This window comes from Chiloscyllium punctatum, chromosome 9, assembly GCF_047496795.1.
Source record: "Chiloscyllium punctatum isolate Juve2018m chromosome 9, sChiPun1.3, whole genome shotgun sequence".
NCBI lineage: Eukaryota > Metazoa > Chordata > Chondrichthyes > Orectolobiformes > Hemiscylliidae > Chiloscyllium > Chiloscyllium punctatum.
Window position 1 is genome coordinate 47,602,082 of NC_092747.1, and position 19,526 is coordinate 47,621,607.

At 41.3% G+C, this 19,526-nt stretch overlaps 1 protein-coding gene across 2 annotated transcripts in view; it reads left to right on the plus strand.

The window, feature by feature from the left end:
• Nucleotides 1–19,526, plus strand: part of arhgap20 (Rho GTPase activating protein 20) — a 105,212-nt gene that overhangs the window by 62,968 nt on the left and 22,718 nt on the right. For both annotated transcript variants that reach the window (XM_072577445.1, XM_072577446.1), the window contains 2 exons: nucleotides 6,773–6,961; nucleotides 13,439–13,617. In XM_072577445.1, coding sequence (XP_072433546.1) covers nucleotides 6,773–6,961; nucleotides 13,439–13,617 — 368 coding nt within the window. The remainder of the gene's footprint in view (nucleotides 1–6,772; nucleotides 6,962–13,438; nucleotides 13,618–19,526) is intronic.

The following is a 19,526-nucleotide window of genomic DNA, read 5'->3' on the forward strand; positions in this document are numbered from 1 at the left end:
AGGGGGTTACTAAAAGATATTAATAGGTTACGTGAATGGGCAAAGATGTGGGAAAATGTAAATTTATCCATTTTGGCAGTAAGAATACAAAGTAAGTGTATTATCTAAACGGTGAGATTACAGACCTCTGAAGTGCAAGGAATCTGGGTGTTCTCATGAATCACAAAGTCTGCAGGTACAACAAGTAATTGGGAAAACTAATAGAATGTTACTAATTACCTTGAAGGGGATTGGATTCAAAAGTAGTGAGGTTATGCTTCAAATATGCAGGGTGTTTGGAGATCACATCAGAGATTGCACAGTATCGGTCAACTTATTTGAGAAAGGATGTAAATGAATTGGGGGCAGTTCAGAAATGGTTTATTAGATTCCGTTCTAAAGAAGGGTCACTACACTCAACATGAACTCTGCTTTGTCTCCACAGATGCTGCTAGACCTGCTGCATTTCTCCAGCAGTTATTGCTTTTGTACTAGACTAATATCTAGAATGAGCAGGTTGGCTTATGAGAAAAGGTGGACAGACTACTCTGGTATCCGCTGGAGTTTAGAAGAGCAGGAAGCAACTTGACAGAAACATATATAATCCTGAGGGGTCTGCACAGGATAGGTTAGAGAGGAAACTGGAACCAGTGATCACACTTTAAAAATCGGGGGATGAGGTAAACTTTTCTTAGGGGTCTTTGCAACTCCTGAAAAGATGGTGGAATCAGAATGCTGGAATATTTTTAAGGCAGAAATAGATAGATTCTTGTTAAGCAAGGGGATGAAAGGTGAACTGGTGTAGGTAGGCATGTGGATTTAAAATTATAATCAGATTAGCCATGATCTTATTGAACAGTGGAGCAGGCACAAGGGCTTAATGATGTATTGAGAGTGTGTTGCTGGAAAAGCACAGCAGGTCAGGCGGCATCCAAGGAGCTTAATGATGTATTCCGGCTCTGCTTTATCCATTCCTAAGTGTCAGCAAGTTCAGCAGATTTTCTCTGTTCTGTAATATTTTTGTTTGCTGAAAATGTTAAGAGAGAACCATCAACACTATAAACACAATGAAGCACATTTGAAAATAAATGTCATTCATTGTGTCTAATTTTCTCACAGCATAATGAATGTGTTTGATACAGTTGGCCAGCAGATTTACAGTAGCTTTGGCCACAGTGAAATACACGTGCATCCTTGTATTTAATATTGTATGTTTTTATTCCATAAATTATCACATTTATTCCATAGATCTAAATAGATAAGTAATTACACCGAAGGAAGGTTGTTTTTGCAAAGGTGCCAAAAAATTGGAAACTACTTGTATCGTTATTCCTTTATTACATTTCAGGATTTTTAATGATATTACTGGGGAGGGGAGTGTCAGGAAAGTTGAGAATTTGTGGTAGTGATTGTGAGTTGTTATTGACTGAACATAGTCCTCAAGGAGCTAAATTCATGAGATAGCAGGCTTGTACTAATGAATTATAACTCAGAGAGGGTGTCTAAACCTATATGCTTTGGACATAGCAATTTCATTTAAACAGTATTGTGATTGTTCACACTTACTCTAGTTAAGATGGTGCAATCCATTTGAGCTCAGCAGGACCAGTTACAACTGTGTGTTGTGGAACCAACCACTACTAGCCGATGGTCAAGGTAGAGTGCTGTCATCAAGCCTCCTTTCTTGAAAATAAGCTTTTACAGGCTGACAGCCCCCAGTGAGGCAAATCCTCCTTTCTACTTTTAAAATGTCAAACTTTAGCAGGTTAGACAGCCCCTCGTGGGCCTCTGACAAAAACAAAATCAAGTGGTTAACAGACTCACAGAAATAGAATCGAAACTTATCAAATCAAAAATAACATTAATCCAACCAATCCTCCTTTCTCCTCTTCCTTCTTAAAATAAACTTTGACAGCTTAAACAGCCCATGGAGGAGCAAGTACTTGTTTCAGGGTATTTTCTAATCACCCTGTTCAGAGATGTTACTCCACACTTCTAGAGCAAGTGGAGCTTGAACCTAGGCCTCCTGTCTCAGAGGTGGAGACACAATCACTGCACTACAAGAGCCCTTATTGTTAGAGAGAGACAAGTGGTGGTAAGGTTTTAACCTGAGGATCATCATGCCTCAGGAGAGGGACAAGGATGAGAAGACATGGGACCTTCTGGGAAATTCAAACTGGTTTAGGAATTGGACCTACACTCCACTGTTGGTATTACTCTGCATCGTGTACAGAGGGATCTTGAGATTCAAGTCCATAGCTCCCTGAAAGTGGCCACAAAAGTCAATAGGTGGCAAAGAAGGCATTTGACATGCTTGCCTCTATTGGGCAGGGAATTGAGTACAAGAGTCAGGATGTCATGTTGCAGCTTTACAAGACTTTGGTTAGGCCACACTTGGAGTATTGTGTTCAGTTCTGGTCACTCCATTATAAGAAGAATGTGGAGACTGTGGAGATGGTGCAGAAGAGACTTACCATGATGCTGTCTGAATTAGAAGTTGTGAACGATAAGGACAGTCTAGAAATTCTCAGATTGTTTTCTCTGGAGCGACAGAGGCTGAGGGGAGATTTGATAAAAGTCTTTACAACTATGAGATGCACACATAGGGCTGATGGTCAGAATCTTTTTCGCAGAGTTGAAATGTCTAAAACTATGGAACGTGCATTTTAGGCGACGGGGGGTAAGTTCAAAGGAGATGTGATGGGCAAGTTTTATACACAGAGATAGGAGTATGGAGCACAGTGCCGGGGTGGTGGTGGAGGCAGATATGATAGGGGGTTTAAGAGACTTTTAGATAAACACATGAATATGCCAGGAATGGAGGGATATGAAACAAGGACAGGCAGAAGGGATTAGTTTAATCTGGCATCATGTTCAGCACAAGCTGAAAGGCCCATTCCTCTGCTGTATTGTTCAATGTTCTATGTTCTATTAATCAACCAACTGAACTAACTGACCTTTCATAAATGCAGGGAATATATGATTATTATAGATATTTTAAATCCATCTGTTCAGAGATGTTATGACACATTTCTGGAGCAGGTATGACTTAAAACCAGGCCTTCAGGCTCAGAGGAGACCTCCTTTCTATATTGCATCTAAGGTCCTATTTGGTGGTAGAGAATGTTCCAGTTCTGAGTCGTAACAACAAGAGACATTTGTCTTAAGACTAAGGTATACTTAAATGCCTGATGGTAATAGGTGCAAGTTACATTAGCTAGTTAGTCTTATTAATTATGTCTGTCAGGAGTCAGGGATGACATGTCTGATCCCATCAAGATTTTGAGAACTGCATGATGTCATCAAATTGAGGTAGCCTCATGCAGCCTGCATCATTAAACCCTTCAGAACCTTATACAACAGTTGTCAGAATTGACTAATGCGATTCCATTTCTTAGGGATCAATATTAAAAGCCCTGGCTGACCTGGAAAATAAAGAAGAGAATGGCTGAACTTTGTCCAAGATGGGAATTTAGGTCCGGTAGGTCAGTTTTCCCAGCTAGATACTGAGCTGACTGGAAGTCAAACAAGAAGAGAATACATCCAGGATATCATAATAGATCTTTGTTATTTCATGTCATGAAAAATACTTGTAGAATCCCTCCAGTCAGGAAGCAGGCCATTCAACCCATTGAGACCACACTGAGCCTCTGAAGAGCCTCTCACCCAAACACCACCCCCCCGCCCCCCTCACCATCCTATCTCTGTAAACTGCATTTCCCAGCAATAGAGTCCTTTCTTAATTAATAGAAGCCATTTACAGGATTGGGAAGGTTACCTACCACAGTTTCAGGCTGCAATTGCTTTGTTAACATCAGTGATCTAAGTTAACTTCAAACCCTTCATGTAAACAGGTTGAGTCTACATTCTCCATTGCTGCCTGTTTGCTGGTGTTTGGAATAACGTTCTCCAGTTTTTCTTTTAACTTCTTGCTCAATGGGAGCAATTTATCTAGATTGACTTGGCCAATCTTTCTTAAAATCTGAAATCTCAAATTACGTCAGCTTGAAATCTTTTGGAATAAGAACTGAATACTTGGACCAAGAATTAAAATAGGTTGGATGCTAGTCTTTGGAAAATTCCTCATAGCACCATGAATGACTGAAGTAAAAGAATGAGCTAAATATTTGTAGTTAACTGCTTCAGCACCAAAAAATATATTTAATGGCTAAGGTAAAAGTAATTTTGGGCTCTCTGTGTTGGACATCACACTGATTCTATCATAAACTTTGACTAAGTAAACTCCTTTATCTCTTTTTATCTGTGAAGTTGGGTATAACAAAACTGACTGTACCTGGAAAAGTTTTAAATCTCAACAAGAAAAACAGACACTAGAAATTGAAACTTGACTTTCTGACATTTGTATAAGGCAAGGTTGGAGCTGCTATAGTTGACAACCAGTTCATGAAGAAATCTTCTAAAGAGGTTATTGTGTTCAAAGGTATTAGCAAATGACTCATGAATCTTGGGGGAGTTTTTGGATCTTAATAAAAAAATTACATCTCAAAGGAAACCAGCAAAGTGCCATCAAAAACTGAAATTAAATCACAATGAGATGATGTGCAAGATACAGGAGGAAATGATTGAATGTTGGAAAGGTTAACTTAATATGCAATGCCAAAACTGAAAGCAATAAGACTAAATTCATACTCCAGAAGATCAAACTGATAACATGGAAAATATTTTGTACAGCGCAGTAAAGCGTAATAAAACACAGAGAAGGCAAATTCCTCACAGTTGGATCTGATGTTCTTGAATGATAGAGTATTGTATCAAGCTACACTTCCTAAAGTTATATATCAGTCAAGTTAATTAAGAATCATCAATGACCTGGATCAGGTGAGACTCTGCAATAGAAACTTTGAATGTCTTGTGGTATTGATTATATAAGGAGATTATTCAGTATAGCTGGCTGGGGCTGAAATGCTAAGCGTGTCCATATGTTCTTGTGAAACTTATTGCTTTTTGAACTAAATTTAGTAACTATGACATAATTTAAGAAAGTGATTAGTATAAATGCAACAAGTATTGTATTCTTTGTAATTAGTTTAACAAGCAAGAAAATGGTGGAGGTTCCCAAAAAAATCATTCCCTTGAGGGAAAAATAATTTTCTGAAAAGCAAGGATTTAAGCAAATGTATGCAGAGCAGATTCTTAAATTCTATTTGACTGTATAAAAAGCATTTGACTTTTTGTTACCCATTCAATATATTTGAACGGCACTGTCTTGAATAATTTGCTAAAATAAACTGATTGCGCTGTCACTGCTTAAAATGTGACTGGATAATTTGCTGACATCAGTAGCAAAGGCTGAAAGGTAGATGCAAGAGGAAAGGCTCCGCAATCTTTTGACAATTAACATTAGCAAAGGGTTATTTCTAGTGAAGGAGAGGGCAAGACTAAGTTGAAGAGAGACAGTGTTCTGCAGAAATAATGACTAGGGCATCAATTTGAGGCTGAGATGAGAAAGCATTTCTTTTCTCAGAAGATTCAGAGTCTTTGGAACTCCTTGCCACAGAGAGTTGTGGGGGGCAGAGTCATTGTGTATATTTAAGGTTGTGTTTCTTGATTGGGAGGGCAGTTGAGGCTAATGTGGAAAAGTAAGAAAGTGGATTCGAGGACTGTAGGATCAGCTGTAATCCTACTGAATGGTGGAGCAGGCTCAAGGGGCCAAATGGCCAACTCCTCTTGCTACTTGTTAAGATCTTATGATTAGGGCAATTAGGGACAGAGAACAAATGCTGGCCTTGCCTGCAAAGCTCACACTCCATGAGAGAATTTTAAAAATCCTGTACAAGGAGTAACAACAACTGGCAACCATTTTGTTTTAAAGGAAAAATAAATTGAACTCCAACCAAAAAATAATTGTGCATCAAATACCCAGATTTCTCCAAGAATCAATAGCAACTCTCTGAATTTTTTTTTGACAAAAACCCATGAAGGTATAAAATATTTATTGCAGAATCTCCCAATCTGCAAACATCTTCAACTGAAGCATTTTAATGAAGTATTCATAGGATAGAGTTTTTTTTACACCATTGGATACAGGCATGTTATCGTGGCTTGTAAATAGTATTAGCAATAAATAATGAAGTTAATTTAAGTTAAAAATCACACAGCACCAGGTTATAGTCCAACAGGTTTATTTGGAAACACGAGCTTTTGGAGTGCTGCTCCATCAGGTAATAAAGGAGCAGCGCTCAGAAAGCTAGTGCTTCCAAATAAACCTATTGGACTATAACTTGACATTGTGTAACTTTTTAACTTTGTACACCCCCAGTCCAATACTGGCACCTCCAAATCATCATTATATTCAAAACATTGTACTGAGACAGGCATGCTATTATGCAATGTTTGGGTAGGTAAAGTACCCCATATTTATTGTACACAGTAAAATAAATCTGAATAAGTAAAAGGCGATAATAACTAACTTGTGGTCCTTAGATTGGTCTCGTTTAACTCTGAGAACTAATTTCCCTATTTTCTGCTAACATGATATTTTACTTAAGGACATCACTCTTGGTCCTATCAAAACCATTTAAACTAATTTGAATATGGAAGGAAAAATTCAATGCAAGCTAAAGTGGGGATAAGTAACAATGTAGTTTTAAGAATTACACAAGATGTAGTACAGATATTTCAAACAATTTCAAGACTGGTATTTGGCAATAACTGAAACATGACAGAAATCTATAAAAGTAAGTGGCTACCAAATTATGTAGGGATGAATTAATTTACTGGAGCATTACTATGGATTTAAACCTTGAAAGTGGCTTTTGATTTTCCTCAACAGGGCATGAATATCCTTTCAGCATTAAAATGAGTCACATTCAAAATGCAGCTGCACAGACACAATCATCCAAAGACTCACTCTACCCTCTAGATTTCCAGGGGCCCTTCATCATTGAGCAGTTGCCTGTGGAGATGCAGTGTCAGTTCATCTTAAAGCCAAGTCGCTTGGCATCATGCCAGCAGATGGCCGGTGAGTATTTCTCCCAGACGATGAAAATAAGCACAGATTTTTAAATTATTTATATTGGTTTGTAAAACTGAGTTTCAAATTCCAGGTAGATGATGTGAATGTTATAGAGGGAATGTGTTGATTTTGTACGGGCGTGGTTTTTAATAGAATTGCAAACACTCAGAATTTTCTTTTCTGTAATCAGGAAAAACTATTGAGATTTTTCACCCTGGGATTACAGGAAAAAATATTACAGTTCTGAAACTGTAAAATAAGAACTTGCCTTAGAAATTCCGGCCAATTTTTGGTTTGTGGAAAATTCAGCTGAAAAACTTGTAGCGTTCTGCCAAGCAGGAAGTGACCTTCACTGAAAGGCAGTTTTCTATATCCAGAAAATAAAATTATATCTTCTGAAAATCCCTTGAATTTTTAAATCATAGTGACAAGTCATGATAAATGAGTTTTAAAGCAAAAGCAGGATTAGTTTCAGCATGGCCATATCCTCCTTTTGCAATTATTTAAAATGTGCGGTGAACTCAGCGTCTCAGCTTACCTCTCCAACACAAGAATATTCAGTCATGAAAGGCAGTCACTGTGGTACTGTGGTGTCAACCACAGTATGTCCGGAGACCAGAAACTGTACAAATGCACAGAAGAAATCGGGGTGAGGGAGCATGCGGGAAGCCAGCACTTTGAATTTAATAAGCCATTTAACTTCAAAATGAACTTGCAGAAGTGGAGTCAAATGAATGTTCAGACTAAAGCAGAGGCTTTCCTTGTCACAATTCACCATCACTATGGTGGACTCTGTGTAGAGTTGAGAGTAACTTGTTATTAAACATGTTAAATACTTACCTTGACCTTTCAATTCAAATCATTGTGAAGGGTATACATAAAACTAACCACTTATTACATCATTACACTAGAGCTCATTAAATTATTTACTCATGGATTCAGTCAAGTTAGAATAAAAGAAAATGTTTTAATCAAAATATGCTTATTGTAATATTATATAATGGCAAATCAATGTAAAATTTAGAGTAAAAGCAGAGTGTTGGTGAAACTCAGCAGATCTGACTGATTTCAGATTTCCAGTATCTAGTTATTTAGTTATTATTGATGTAAAATATAGACTTAGACTAACAGCATTTAGAAGATAGCTTTCTAAATTTGATACCTACAAGAAAGTTAGCCTCCCTTTCTTCCTCAAACTGATTCATTACTTGTAGATAACCCTAAATACAATGATAGAGTCGTAGAGTCATAGAGATGTACAGCACGGAAACAGACCCTTCGGTCCAACATGTCCATGCCAACCAGATATTCCAACCTAGTCTAGTCCCATTTGCCAACACTTGGCCCATATCCCTCCAAACCCTTCCTAGTCATATACCCATCCAAATGCCTTTTAAATGTTGCAATTGTACCAGCCTCCACCACATCCTCTGGCAGCTCATTCCATACATGCACCACCCTCTGCATGAAAAAGTTGCCCCTTAGGTCTCTTTTATATCTTTCCCCTCTCATCCTAAACCTGTGCCCTCTAGTTCTGGACTCCCCCACCCCCGGGAAAATATTTTATTTATTTATCCTATCCATGCCCCTCATGATTTTACAAACCTCCATAAGGTCACCCCCAAGTCTCCGATGCTCCAGGGAAAACAGCCCAGCCTATTCAACCTCTCACTATAAATCAAATTCTCCAACCCTGGCAACATCATTGTAAATCTTTTCTGAACCCTTTCAAGTTTCACAACATCCTTCTGATAGGAAGGAGACCAGAATTGCGAGCAATATTCCAACAGTGGCCTAACCAAAGTCCTGTACAGTCACAACATGGCATCCCAACTCCTATACTCAATGGTCTGACCAATAAAGGAAAGCATACCAAACACCTTCTTCACTATTTTATCTACTTGCAACTCTACTTTCAAGGAGCTATGAACCTGCACTCCAAGGACTCTTTGTTCAGCAACACTCCCCAGTACATTTCCATTAAGTGTATAAATCCTGCTAAGATTTGCTTTCCCAAAATGGAGCACTTCATCTTTCACTCCTCAGCCCATTGGCCCATCTGGTCAAGATCCCGTTATAATCTGAGGCAACCTTCTTCGCTGTCCAATACAGCTCCAATTTTGGTGTCATCTGCAAACTTACTAACGACATCTCCTATGTTCATATTCAAGTCAGTTATATAAATGACAAAAAGCAATGGACCCAGCACTGTTCCTTGTGGCAATCTATTGGTCACAAGTTCAGGTTTCTTTTGTTTTCTCATCCTCCACCATCTTTGTAAACTCTCTCCCCAATTTCTCCACACTTCTCTCAATTACCAAGTTCATCCATGAATCTGCCTCTGTCCCATCTACTTGCCCACTAGGTTCAGGCATTCTGCCCACCTTTTCTAGCCCGGGACTTGCACCCTTATATAGTTTCTTCCCATAAGTCTTCCCAAATAAATTTAATCACAGGACCTACTTGCGATAACTTAAAATACCTACTTACCTAACCACTCCTGGTTCTACACCCACTGACATTATTGGCTCAAGTTTTTCCAGATATTACTCTTCTTTCTGTTATCTTCTTACAGCAAACAACCTGCTCTCTCCAATTCAGCCAACCTCTCAGCCATTTCCTCCTCTCAGTTAGTTCAATGTATCAATGTTGCATTGATTGTCCCTCTTTCTTAAAATCACTTATTCAACAGCCATATTCATTAGCCTTCATATCCATGCTCCACCTGACATTCCCACACCATTTGTTTATGGCTGACCTCACCATCATCCATCCAGCTCTAAAGAATTGATTTTTTAAAATTCACTCGTGGGATGCGGACATTGCTGGCCAGCAGCATTTATTGCACATCCCTAGTTGCCCTTGAGATGGTGGAGGTGAGATGCCTTCTTGAACTGTGGCAGTCCGTGTGTTGTAGGCCAACTCATAGTACAGTTAATGAAGAAATTCCAGGTTTTGACCCAGTGATACTGAAGGAACAGTGATATATTTCCAATTCAGGATAGTCAGTAGCTTGGAGGGAAACTAGCAGGTAGTGGTGTTGCTCTGCATCTGCTGCCTTGTCCTTCTGGATGGGAGTGGTCATGGTTTGAAAGGTTCTGTCTCAGGATCTTTGGTGAATTTCTATATTGTGTGGAGAGTACAAACTGCAGCTACTGAGCATCAGTGCTGGAAGGAGCTGATACTTGTGGATTTGATGTCAATCAAGCCAATTGCTTTGTCCTGGATCTAATCAAGCTTCTTGAGTGTTGTTGGAGCTGCACCATCCAGGCAATTGGGGAGTATTCCATCACACTCCTGACTTGTGCCTTGTTGATGGTGGACAGGTTTTGGAAGTCAGGAGGCAAGTTACTCACCATTGTTTTTACTGTAGCCTCTGATTGGCTTTTGTAGCCATTATATTTATATGGTGAGTTTGGTTTAGTCTCTGGTCAATGGTGACCTCCAGGATGTTGATAGTTGCAGATTCCGTGATGGTGACATCATTGAATATCTCAGAGTTGTGGTTATATTTTCTGTTACTGGAGATGGTCATTGCCTGGCATTTGTATGGCATGAATGTTACTTGCCACTTGACAGTCCAAGCCTGAATATTGTCTGGATCTTGTTGCATTCCAACCTGGACAGTTTCAGTATCTGATGAATCACAAATGGTGGTGAATCTTGTGCAATCATAGTCGAACATGAGGGTCATTGATGAACAGGTGAAGATACTTGGGCCTGGGACACTACCCTAAGTAACTCCTGCAGAGATGTCCTGAAGCTGAGATGACTGACCTCCAACAATCACAATCACCTTGCTATCTGCCAAGTATGACCCAAACTAGCAGAGTGTTTGCCCCTAATTTCCATTTTTGCGAGTACTTCTTGATGGCTACATTTATGGCCTTGATGTCAAAGGCTGTCACTCTCACCTCATCTCTGGAATTCAGTTCTTTTGTCCATGTTTGAACCAAAGCTGTAATGAGGTCAGGAGCTGATTGGCCCTGGCAGAACCCAAACTGGGCATCACTGAGCAGGTTATTGCTGAGCAGGTGCTGCTTGATAGCACTGTTGATAACATCTCCCATAACTGTACTGATGATTGAGAGTAGATTGATGGAGCGATAATTGGGCAGTTTGGATTTAACTTTTTGTGTCCAGGACACTTTAGGCAATTTTTTGACATTGTTGGGTAAATGCCAGTATTGGAATTATACTGGAGCAGCTTGGCTAGATGAGTGGCAAGTTCTGAAGTACAAGTCCTCAGTACTATTTCCAGAATGTTTTCAGGACCTTTAGCCTTTGTAGTATCCAGTGCCTTCAACTGCATTTTGATATTGCATAGAGTGAATTGAACTAGCTGAAGACTAGCATCTGTGATTCTAGGGATTACTGGTGAAGATCAAGGTGGATCAGCTAATTGGCCATTCTGGATGAAGATTATTGCAAATGCTTCAATTTTATCTTTGGCACTAATGGGATGCTGGCTCTTCCAATCATTGAGGATATTTGTGAAGCTGCCTCTTCCAGTGAATTGTTAAATTATCCACCACCATTGACCAGAATTTAGCTGGTTGTGGGATCGCCTAGTTCTGTCCTATCACTTTCTGCCTTTACTGGTTGGCATGCACGTAGCCCTGTTTAGTATCTTCACTAGGTTGACACCTTATTTTTAGCGATGCCTGGTGCTGCTCCTGGCATCTCTTCTGCACTCTTTATTGAACCAGGATTGATCCCCTGGCTTGCTGGTAATGGTTGAGTGGGGGATATGCCAGATCATGAAATCATAGGTTGTTCTGCTAATCCACAGAGCCTCATGGGTGCCCAGTCTTGAATTGTCAGTTTCTTTGAAGTCTGTCCCATTTAGAACAGTCATAGTACCACATAGCAAAATGTAAGGTATTTTCAATGAAAGATGGGACTTCACTCCACAAGGCCAGTGCAGTGGCTACTCTCACTGATAGTGTCATGGACAGATGCATCTGCAGCCAGCAGATTGATAACTCTGAGCTTTGACCTCAATGTCAGTTACATAGAAACATAGAAGATCAAAGTAGGCCATTTGAGTCCTCGAGTCTATTCCACCATATAGTATAAGTAAAGCTGATCATCAAGCTCAATACCGAAATCCTGCCCTCCCCACCCCATATTTCTTGATCATTTTATGTCACAAGAACTCCAGCTACCTGCTTCTTGAGAAAACATCATGTTTTAGCCTCAACCACCTTCTGCAATTGTGAATTCCACAGGCTCACCATTCTCTGGTTGAAGATATTTCTCCTCATCTCAGTATTCTGTTCTCCCCACTGATGAAAGCATCTTTTCTACATATGTCTAGTCTTGTTAGAATTTTATAGGTTTCTGAGACTTCCACAGTCACTCACACCATCCCCCTCCTTCTGTACTCCAGTGATTACAATCCTAACAGACTGAATGTGCCATCATATATCACTCCTGCTGTCCCAGGAATCAATTTTGTAAACTTCTGCTGTGTTCCCTCTATAGCATCCTACCTCTCAAAAGGAGATCAAAACAGCATGCAGTACTCCTAGTGTGGTCTCACTGATTCCCTGTATTACAGCAAGACATCCTTGTTCCTCTCATTGAATTCTCCTACAATGAAAGCCAAGATACATTTTGCATTTGTTACTGCCTACTGCATCTGCACATTTACTTTCAGCAACCTGTGCAAATGATACCCAGGCCTCTGACTGTAAATTGAGGGAGGGTAAATTTCATTCAAATAATAATCTGCCTTCCTATTTTTGCTCCCAAAATGGATAACCTCACATTTAACCACATTATACTGTATCTGCCATACATTTGCCCATTCACTCAGCCTGTCCAAATCTCACTGCAACATCTCTGTATCCTTCCAACCTTCCAACCAGTTTTGTGTCATCTGAATATTTTGAGATATTACATTTAGTTACCTTATCTAAATTATCCTGAAAACATTCTATGTACTCCTATGCTCCCTTGTCCATCTGATTTTTCCAATCTATATGCAGATCAAAATCCCTCATGATAAACTCTGTACACTCAGTGAAGCTCCATTATTTTCTCTGTGTTACACTGTCCTGTTTACGGTTATTAATTGATGGTCTATATGCCTGTCTCAAAAGAGAGTTTTTGCCTTTATCATTTCTCATTTCTATCCAAAATGTTTCTAAGTCCTGGTTTCCTGAATTTAGTTATCCTCTCTGTTGGGCTCTCAGTATCTTTAATCAACAGAGCCACACTTCCACCTTTTTCTAACTTGCTGTCCTGCCTAAATATCTTAAACCTTTCAAAATTCAAGTCCCACGTCCATGTCATCCTGCAGTAACAAAAGTGTTCTTCATAGAAAATCTATCAAAGCTTAATGCTTAGTTGCTGAGATGTTAACATGCATTGAGTATTATATAATCATTGCAACTTTGAAAGCAAATGCTAGAAAAATGGTTTTGCAGATTATTATTCAAATGCTATCTCTTGGCGTTTTTTTTCTTCTTTTCCTAGAAACAAGTCAAAAGCAATGCAAAAGAAAAAGGTCAATCATGAACTGGACCTTTTGGCGTGGTTTGGGTACTCAGTTGGATAACATGCCTCTATCCCCAACCTCCATTACACCAGGCAGACTCTTTGGCCTACCACTGTCAGCCATTTGTGAAGATGATCACTTCCCAAAGCCAATCATGGTATGTGACAAAATGGCTAGAGAGGGAGAGAGAGGGAAATTAGCTGTAACCAAGTTTGACCATATGCTTGAGAGAGGGATGATTTTAAAACTCCTTCACATTTTGTATTGGTAGAACACACACTTTATTCATTGTAATGGCATAGAAAAGAGGTTTATCATAGGAAGGGTAGGGGCTGACATGGAAACAAAGTATCTTTATAGTGACATCACATTATCCACAATCCTTGACAAAAAAATACTGAAAACATTCTATGTACTCCTATGCTCCCTTGTCCATCTGATTTTTCCAATTTATATGCAGATCAAAATCCCTCATGATAAACTCTGTACCCTCAGTGAAGCTCCATTATTTCCTCTGTGTTACACTGTCCTGTTTATGGTTATTAATTGATGGTCTAAAACCTATTTAGAAAGATTTCATAATCAAGCAGTGGTACCTTGAATTTCCATGATTGTGCTCCAGTTGCAAGTACAGTATTTAAATCGAAGATGAAATGGGAAAGATTAAAAATGATATTAGCGCAACAGAGTGGATGACCTAAATTCAGGAAACCAGGGTTTGGAAGCACTTTAGCTAGGGTTGAAATGATAAAGGCAAAATAGTATAATATGGGAAGCAATGACCTAGTGATGTAATCACTACACTGTTAATCCAGAAATTTAGCTAATATTCTGGGGACCTGGATTCAAATCCCACCATGGCAGATGGTGGGATTTGAATTCAATAAAACAAAACCTGGAATTAAGAATCTCCTGATGAGCATGAAACAATTGTCAGTTGTTGGGAAAATCCATGATGGGTGGCACAGTGGTTAGCACTGCTGCCTCACAGCGCCAGAGACCCGGGTTCAATTCCTGCCTTAGGCAACTGTCTGTGTGGAGTTTGCACATTCTCCCCGTGTCTGCGTGGGTTTCCTCCGGGTGCTCCGGTTTCCTCCCACAGTCCAAAAATGTGCAGGGTAGGTGACTTGGCCATGCTAAATTGCCCGTAGTGTTAGGTGAAGGGGTAAGTGTAGGGGAATGGGTCTGGGTGGGTTGCTCTTCGGAGGGTCATTGTGGACTTGTTGGGCCGAAGGGCCTGTTTCCACACTGTAAGTAATCTAATAAATCTAATCCATCTGGCTCACTAATGACCTTCAGGCAAGGAAATCTGCCACCCATACCTGGTCTGGCTTACATTTGACTCCAGACCTACAGCATGGAATCAAACCTTACAGACAATGTCTCAGAGACCATTATTCACCATCCCCGGATATGCCCTGTCCCACTAGTAAGACAGGCCCAGCAAAGGTGGTAGCACAGTGATATACAGTCAGGAGGGAATTGCACTGGACATTGACTCTGTCCCCATGAAGTTTTTTGGCTTTGAGTTAAGCATGATCAAGGAAACCTCCTGCTGATTTCCCTGTACCATTCTCCCTTGGCTGATGAATCAGTCCTCTTCCAAGTTGAGGAATACTTGGAGGAAGCACTGAGGATGGCAAGGACACAAAATATACTCTGGGAAGGGCATTTCAACGTCCACAACCAAGAATGACTTGGCAGCAGCACTACTGATCAAACTAGTTGGGTCGTAAAGGACATAGCTGTTAGATTTGGGACTGCAGCAGGTGATGAGGGAACCAACAAGAGGGAAAAACATGCTTGACCTCATCTTTACCATTTTGCCAGCTACAGATGTATCAGTCCATGATGGTATCAGTGAGTCACCACTGCAAAGTCCTTGTAGAGACAATGTCGCGCCTTTATATTGAGAATCCGTCCATCATGCTGTGTGGCACTATCGCTGTGCTAAATGAGACAGACACCAAACAGATCTAGCAACACAAGATAGGGCATCCATGAGGGTCTTTGGGCCATCAACAACAACACAATCTGTAACCTCATTGCCCAGCACATTCCTCACTGAACCATTGTCATCAAACCAGTGGATCAACACTGCTTAAGTAGGAAGTGCAGGAGGGCATGCAGGAGCAGTACCAGGCGTAGCTGAAAATGCGTGTCAACCTGTTGAAGATACCAAACAGGACTACACAAAGCAGGATTAGCAGCAAGTGGCAGACAGAGCTAAGTAATACCACAACCATCAGAATTGATCTAAGCTCTGCAGTCCAGTCACATCCAGTTGTGTTTGGTGGCACTACAAATGTCCCCATTCTCAATGATGGAAGAGCCCAGCACCAGATCAGTGAAAAAGATGAGGCTGAAGCATTTGCAGCAATCTTCATTGAGAAGTGCCAAACAGATGATCCATCTCTGCCTCCTCCAGTGGTCCCCAGCATCACACATGCCCATCGTCAGCCAATTTCATTTACTGCACATGATATCACATGGATGCAGATGGATATAGGAATAGGAAGAGTTTGGAATGATATTGGCCAAATGCTGGCAAATGAGACTAGATTATTTTAGGGTAAGTGGTCAGCATAGATGGCTGTACTCACTGGATAGTGCAGAGACTACGGGTCCTGACAACATTCTGACAATACTGTACTCCAAAACTTGTGCTTCAAAACTTCCCACTCCCCTAGCCAAGCTGCTCCAATACAACACCGGCATCTGCCTGATAATGTGGAAAATTGTCGTCAAATAGTGTGGTGCTGGAAAAGCACAGCAGGTCAGGCAGCACCTGGGGAGCTGTGCTTTTCCAGCGCCACATGTTTTGACTCTGATCTCCAGCATCTGGATTCCTCACTTTCTCCAATGTGAAAAATTGCTCAGAAATGTCCTGTACACAAGAAGCAGGACAAATCCAACCTGGTCAATTTTAAACAGCCTGCCAGGCCAATTTGCTGCCCTGCAGCTACTTCCAACCTAGGTCCGGGGTGGTAGATCCCACTCCAATTCACAGTGACCCCAGAGTGAAAATCATGCCATTTGGGACACCTTTCTCTCAAGTGGTGAAAACCCAGTCCCTTGTAATTGTATCCAAAAATAAATGCAAATGGTTGGTAGTTAAAGTGTCTGAGACGTGTCCAACTGAATGAGTATTTGCTTTATGCAGTGTTGTTAGACACGTAGGGCTGAAGCCCTACAAACTACTAATGGTAAGAACTTGGGCATTTATAAAACTTGCTTTAATTTAAAGAATATCCCCAAGGTGGTTCATAGACATATGAAAAGCAAACACGGAGACAAGGAAGGGGTGCTCAGGGTGGTGGGGAGAGGGGTAGACGTACCAAAAGATTGCTCAAAAATATGGATTTTAAGGAGGACTTTATAAGAATTGGGGCAGTTTGAGGAGTGATTTCCATTATCTAAGTCAAAAATGCTCAAAATCCCCATCAATTATGGCCTGTAAGGCGTGGTCACATGCAAGAAACTGGATTCAGGGAGACACACTGTTTGGAAGAGTAAGGGCCTCATTCCTGATGAAGGGCTTACGCCCGAAAAGTCGATCCTCCTGCTCCTCGGATGCTGCCTGACCTGCTGTGCTTTTCCAGCACCAAGCTCTTCTACTCTGATCTACAGCATCTGCAGTCCTCACTTTCTCCTAGGCACACTGTTTGATCAGGAGTAGGTTATGTTGATATTTTATGGCTGTGGCTTCAGAGCCTGGTAAGGTGAAGCCGTTAATTAGCGATATGGGGAAGGAATTTAAATTTGATGCATATAGATCATGTATCAATGGAGATTAGTGAGGACTGAGTGATTGGTGGACAGGGTAGGTTATGTATGAAGGGGTTCTGGACAAATGGAAATGTATGGACGAGGCTGAGAGACCTGTTATGGGAGATGTCAGTGAAAGTGCTAGAACAACTTAGCAAGTGAAGAGAGAAATTGAGGGCTGAATGAAATGTATCCCAGCTGTTGGGAGAGGCAAGGGAGGAAATAGAAAGGATGCTTGCAAAAACTTTCAGTTTCTTTCAGGCATAAGAGAGGTGCCGGAGGACTGCAGGGCTGCCAATTTAGTACCATTATTCAAGAGGAACACGAGATAAACCAGAAAACTGCAGGCCAGTCCGTCTAAGCTAAATGGTGGGGAAATTATTGGAAGCAATGCTGAGGGACAGGATTTTCTGCATTTGAAGAGACTGGGATTAATCAAGAACAGTCAGATGGTTTCCTTAAGGGGATATCCTGTTTGACCAACTTGATTTGAATTTTTTGAAGAGGTGACCGGGTGTGTAGATGAAGGAAATGCTTTTGCTGCAGTCTACTTGGACTTCAACAAGACTTTTGATAAGGTCCTGAATGGGAGACTGATAGCAAAGGTAAGAGTCCATGGGATCCAAGGAATTTTGGCAAATTGCATTGACTGTTGACTGAGTGGTGGGAAGCAAAGGGTGATTGTGGAGGGATGTTTTCTCCACTGGATGCCTTTGCCCATTGGGGTCCCATAGTGTTGGAGTCCTTGCTGTTTGTGGATTATATAAATGATTTAGACTTGAATGTAGGAGGGTTGATCATTAAGTTTGTAGATAATAGAAAAGTTTGTGAGGTGGTAAATAGTGAGAAGGATGGCCTTAGATTACAGGGGAGTATAGATGAATTGGTCAGATGGGCTGATCAGATGCAGATGGAATTCAGTCGGATAAATGTGAGGTGATGCACTTGGGACAAGGCAGAGAAGGCAAGAGAATACATGATGAAGAGAAGGACCCTGGGAAGCACCGAGGATCAGAGGAGCCTTGGTGTGCATTTATACTTGTAGCAGCACAGATGGATAAATTGGTTAAGAAGACATATGGTATATTTGCCTTTATTAGCAAAGGTATAGAGTTTAAGAGCAGGGAAGTTATCTTGGAGTTGTATAAAATGTTGGTTAGGCCGCAGCTAGAGTGTTGTGTGCAGTTCTGGTCCTCACTTATAGAAGGGATATAATAGTGCTGGTGAAGATGCAGAAGAGATTTACCAGGATGTTGCCTGGGGTGGAGAGTTTAGGTAAGAACAATGACTGCAGATGCTGGAAGGCAGATTCTTTATTAGTGGCGCTGGAAGAGCACAGCAGTTCAGGCAGCATCCGAGGAGCAGTAAAATTGACGTTTCGGGCAAAAGTCCTTCATCAGGAATACAGGCAGAGAGCCTGAAGGGTGGAGAGATAGGTGAGAGGAGAGTGGGGGTGTGGAGAAAGTAGCATAGAGTACAGTAGGTGAGTGGGGGAGAGGATGAAGGTGATAGGTCAGGGAGGAGGGTGGAGTGGATAGGTGGAAAAGATGATAGGCAGGTAGGACAAGTCAGGGGGACAATGTTAAGCTGGAAGTTTGGAACTAGGGTGAGGTGGGAGAAGGGGAAATGAGGAAACTGTTGAAATCCACACTGATACCCTGGGGTTGAAGTGTTCCAAGGCGGAAGATGAGGCATTCGTCTTCCAGGCATCTGGTGGTGAGGGAGCGGCGGTGAAGGAGGCCCAGGACCTCCATGTCCTCAGCAGAGTGGGAGGGGGAGTTGAAATGTTGGGCCACAGGGCTGTGTGGTTGATTGGCGCTGGTGTCCCGAAGATGTTCCCTAAAGCGCTCTGCTAGGAGGAGTCCAGTCTCCCCAATGTAGAGGAGACCGCATCGGGAGCAACGGATACAATAAATTATATTTGCGGAAGGCCAAAAGGGGTGGGGATGGAAATATATCCCTGGTGGTGGGGTCTGTTTGGAGGTGGCAGAAATGTCGGCGGATGATTTGGTTTATGCGAAGGTTGGTAGGGTGGAAGGTGAGCACCGGGGCGTTCTGTCCTTGTTACGGTTGGAGGGGTGGGGTCTGAGGGCAGAGGTGCGGGATATGGACGAGATGCGTTGGAGGGCATCTTTAACCAAATGGGAAGGGTAATTGTGGTCTCTGAAAAAGGAGGCCATCTGGTGTGTTCTGTGGTGGAACAGGTCCTCCTGGGAGCAGATACAGCGGAGGCAGAGGAATTGGGAATACAGGATGGCATTTTTGCAAGAGGTAGGGTGGGAAGAGGTGTAATCCAGG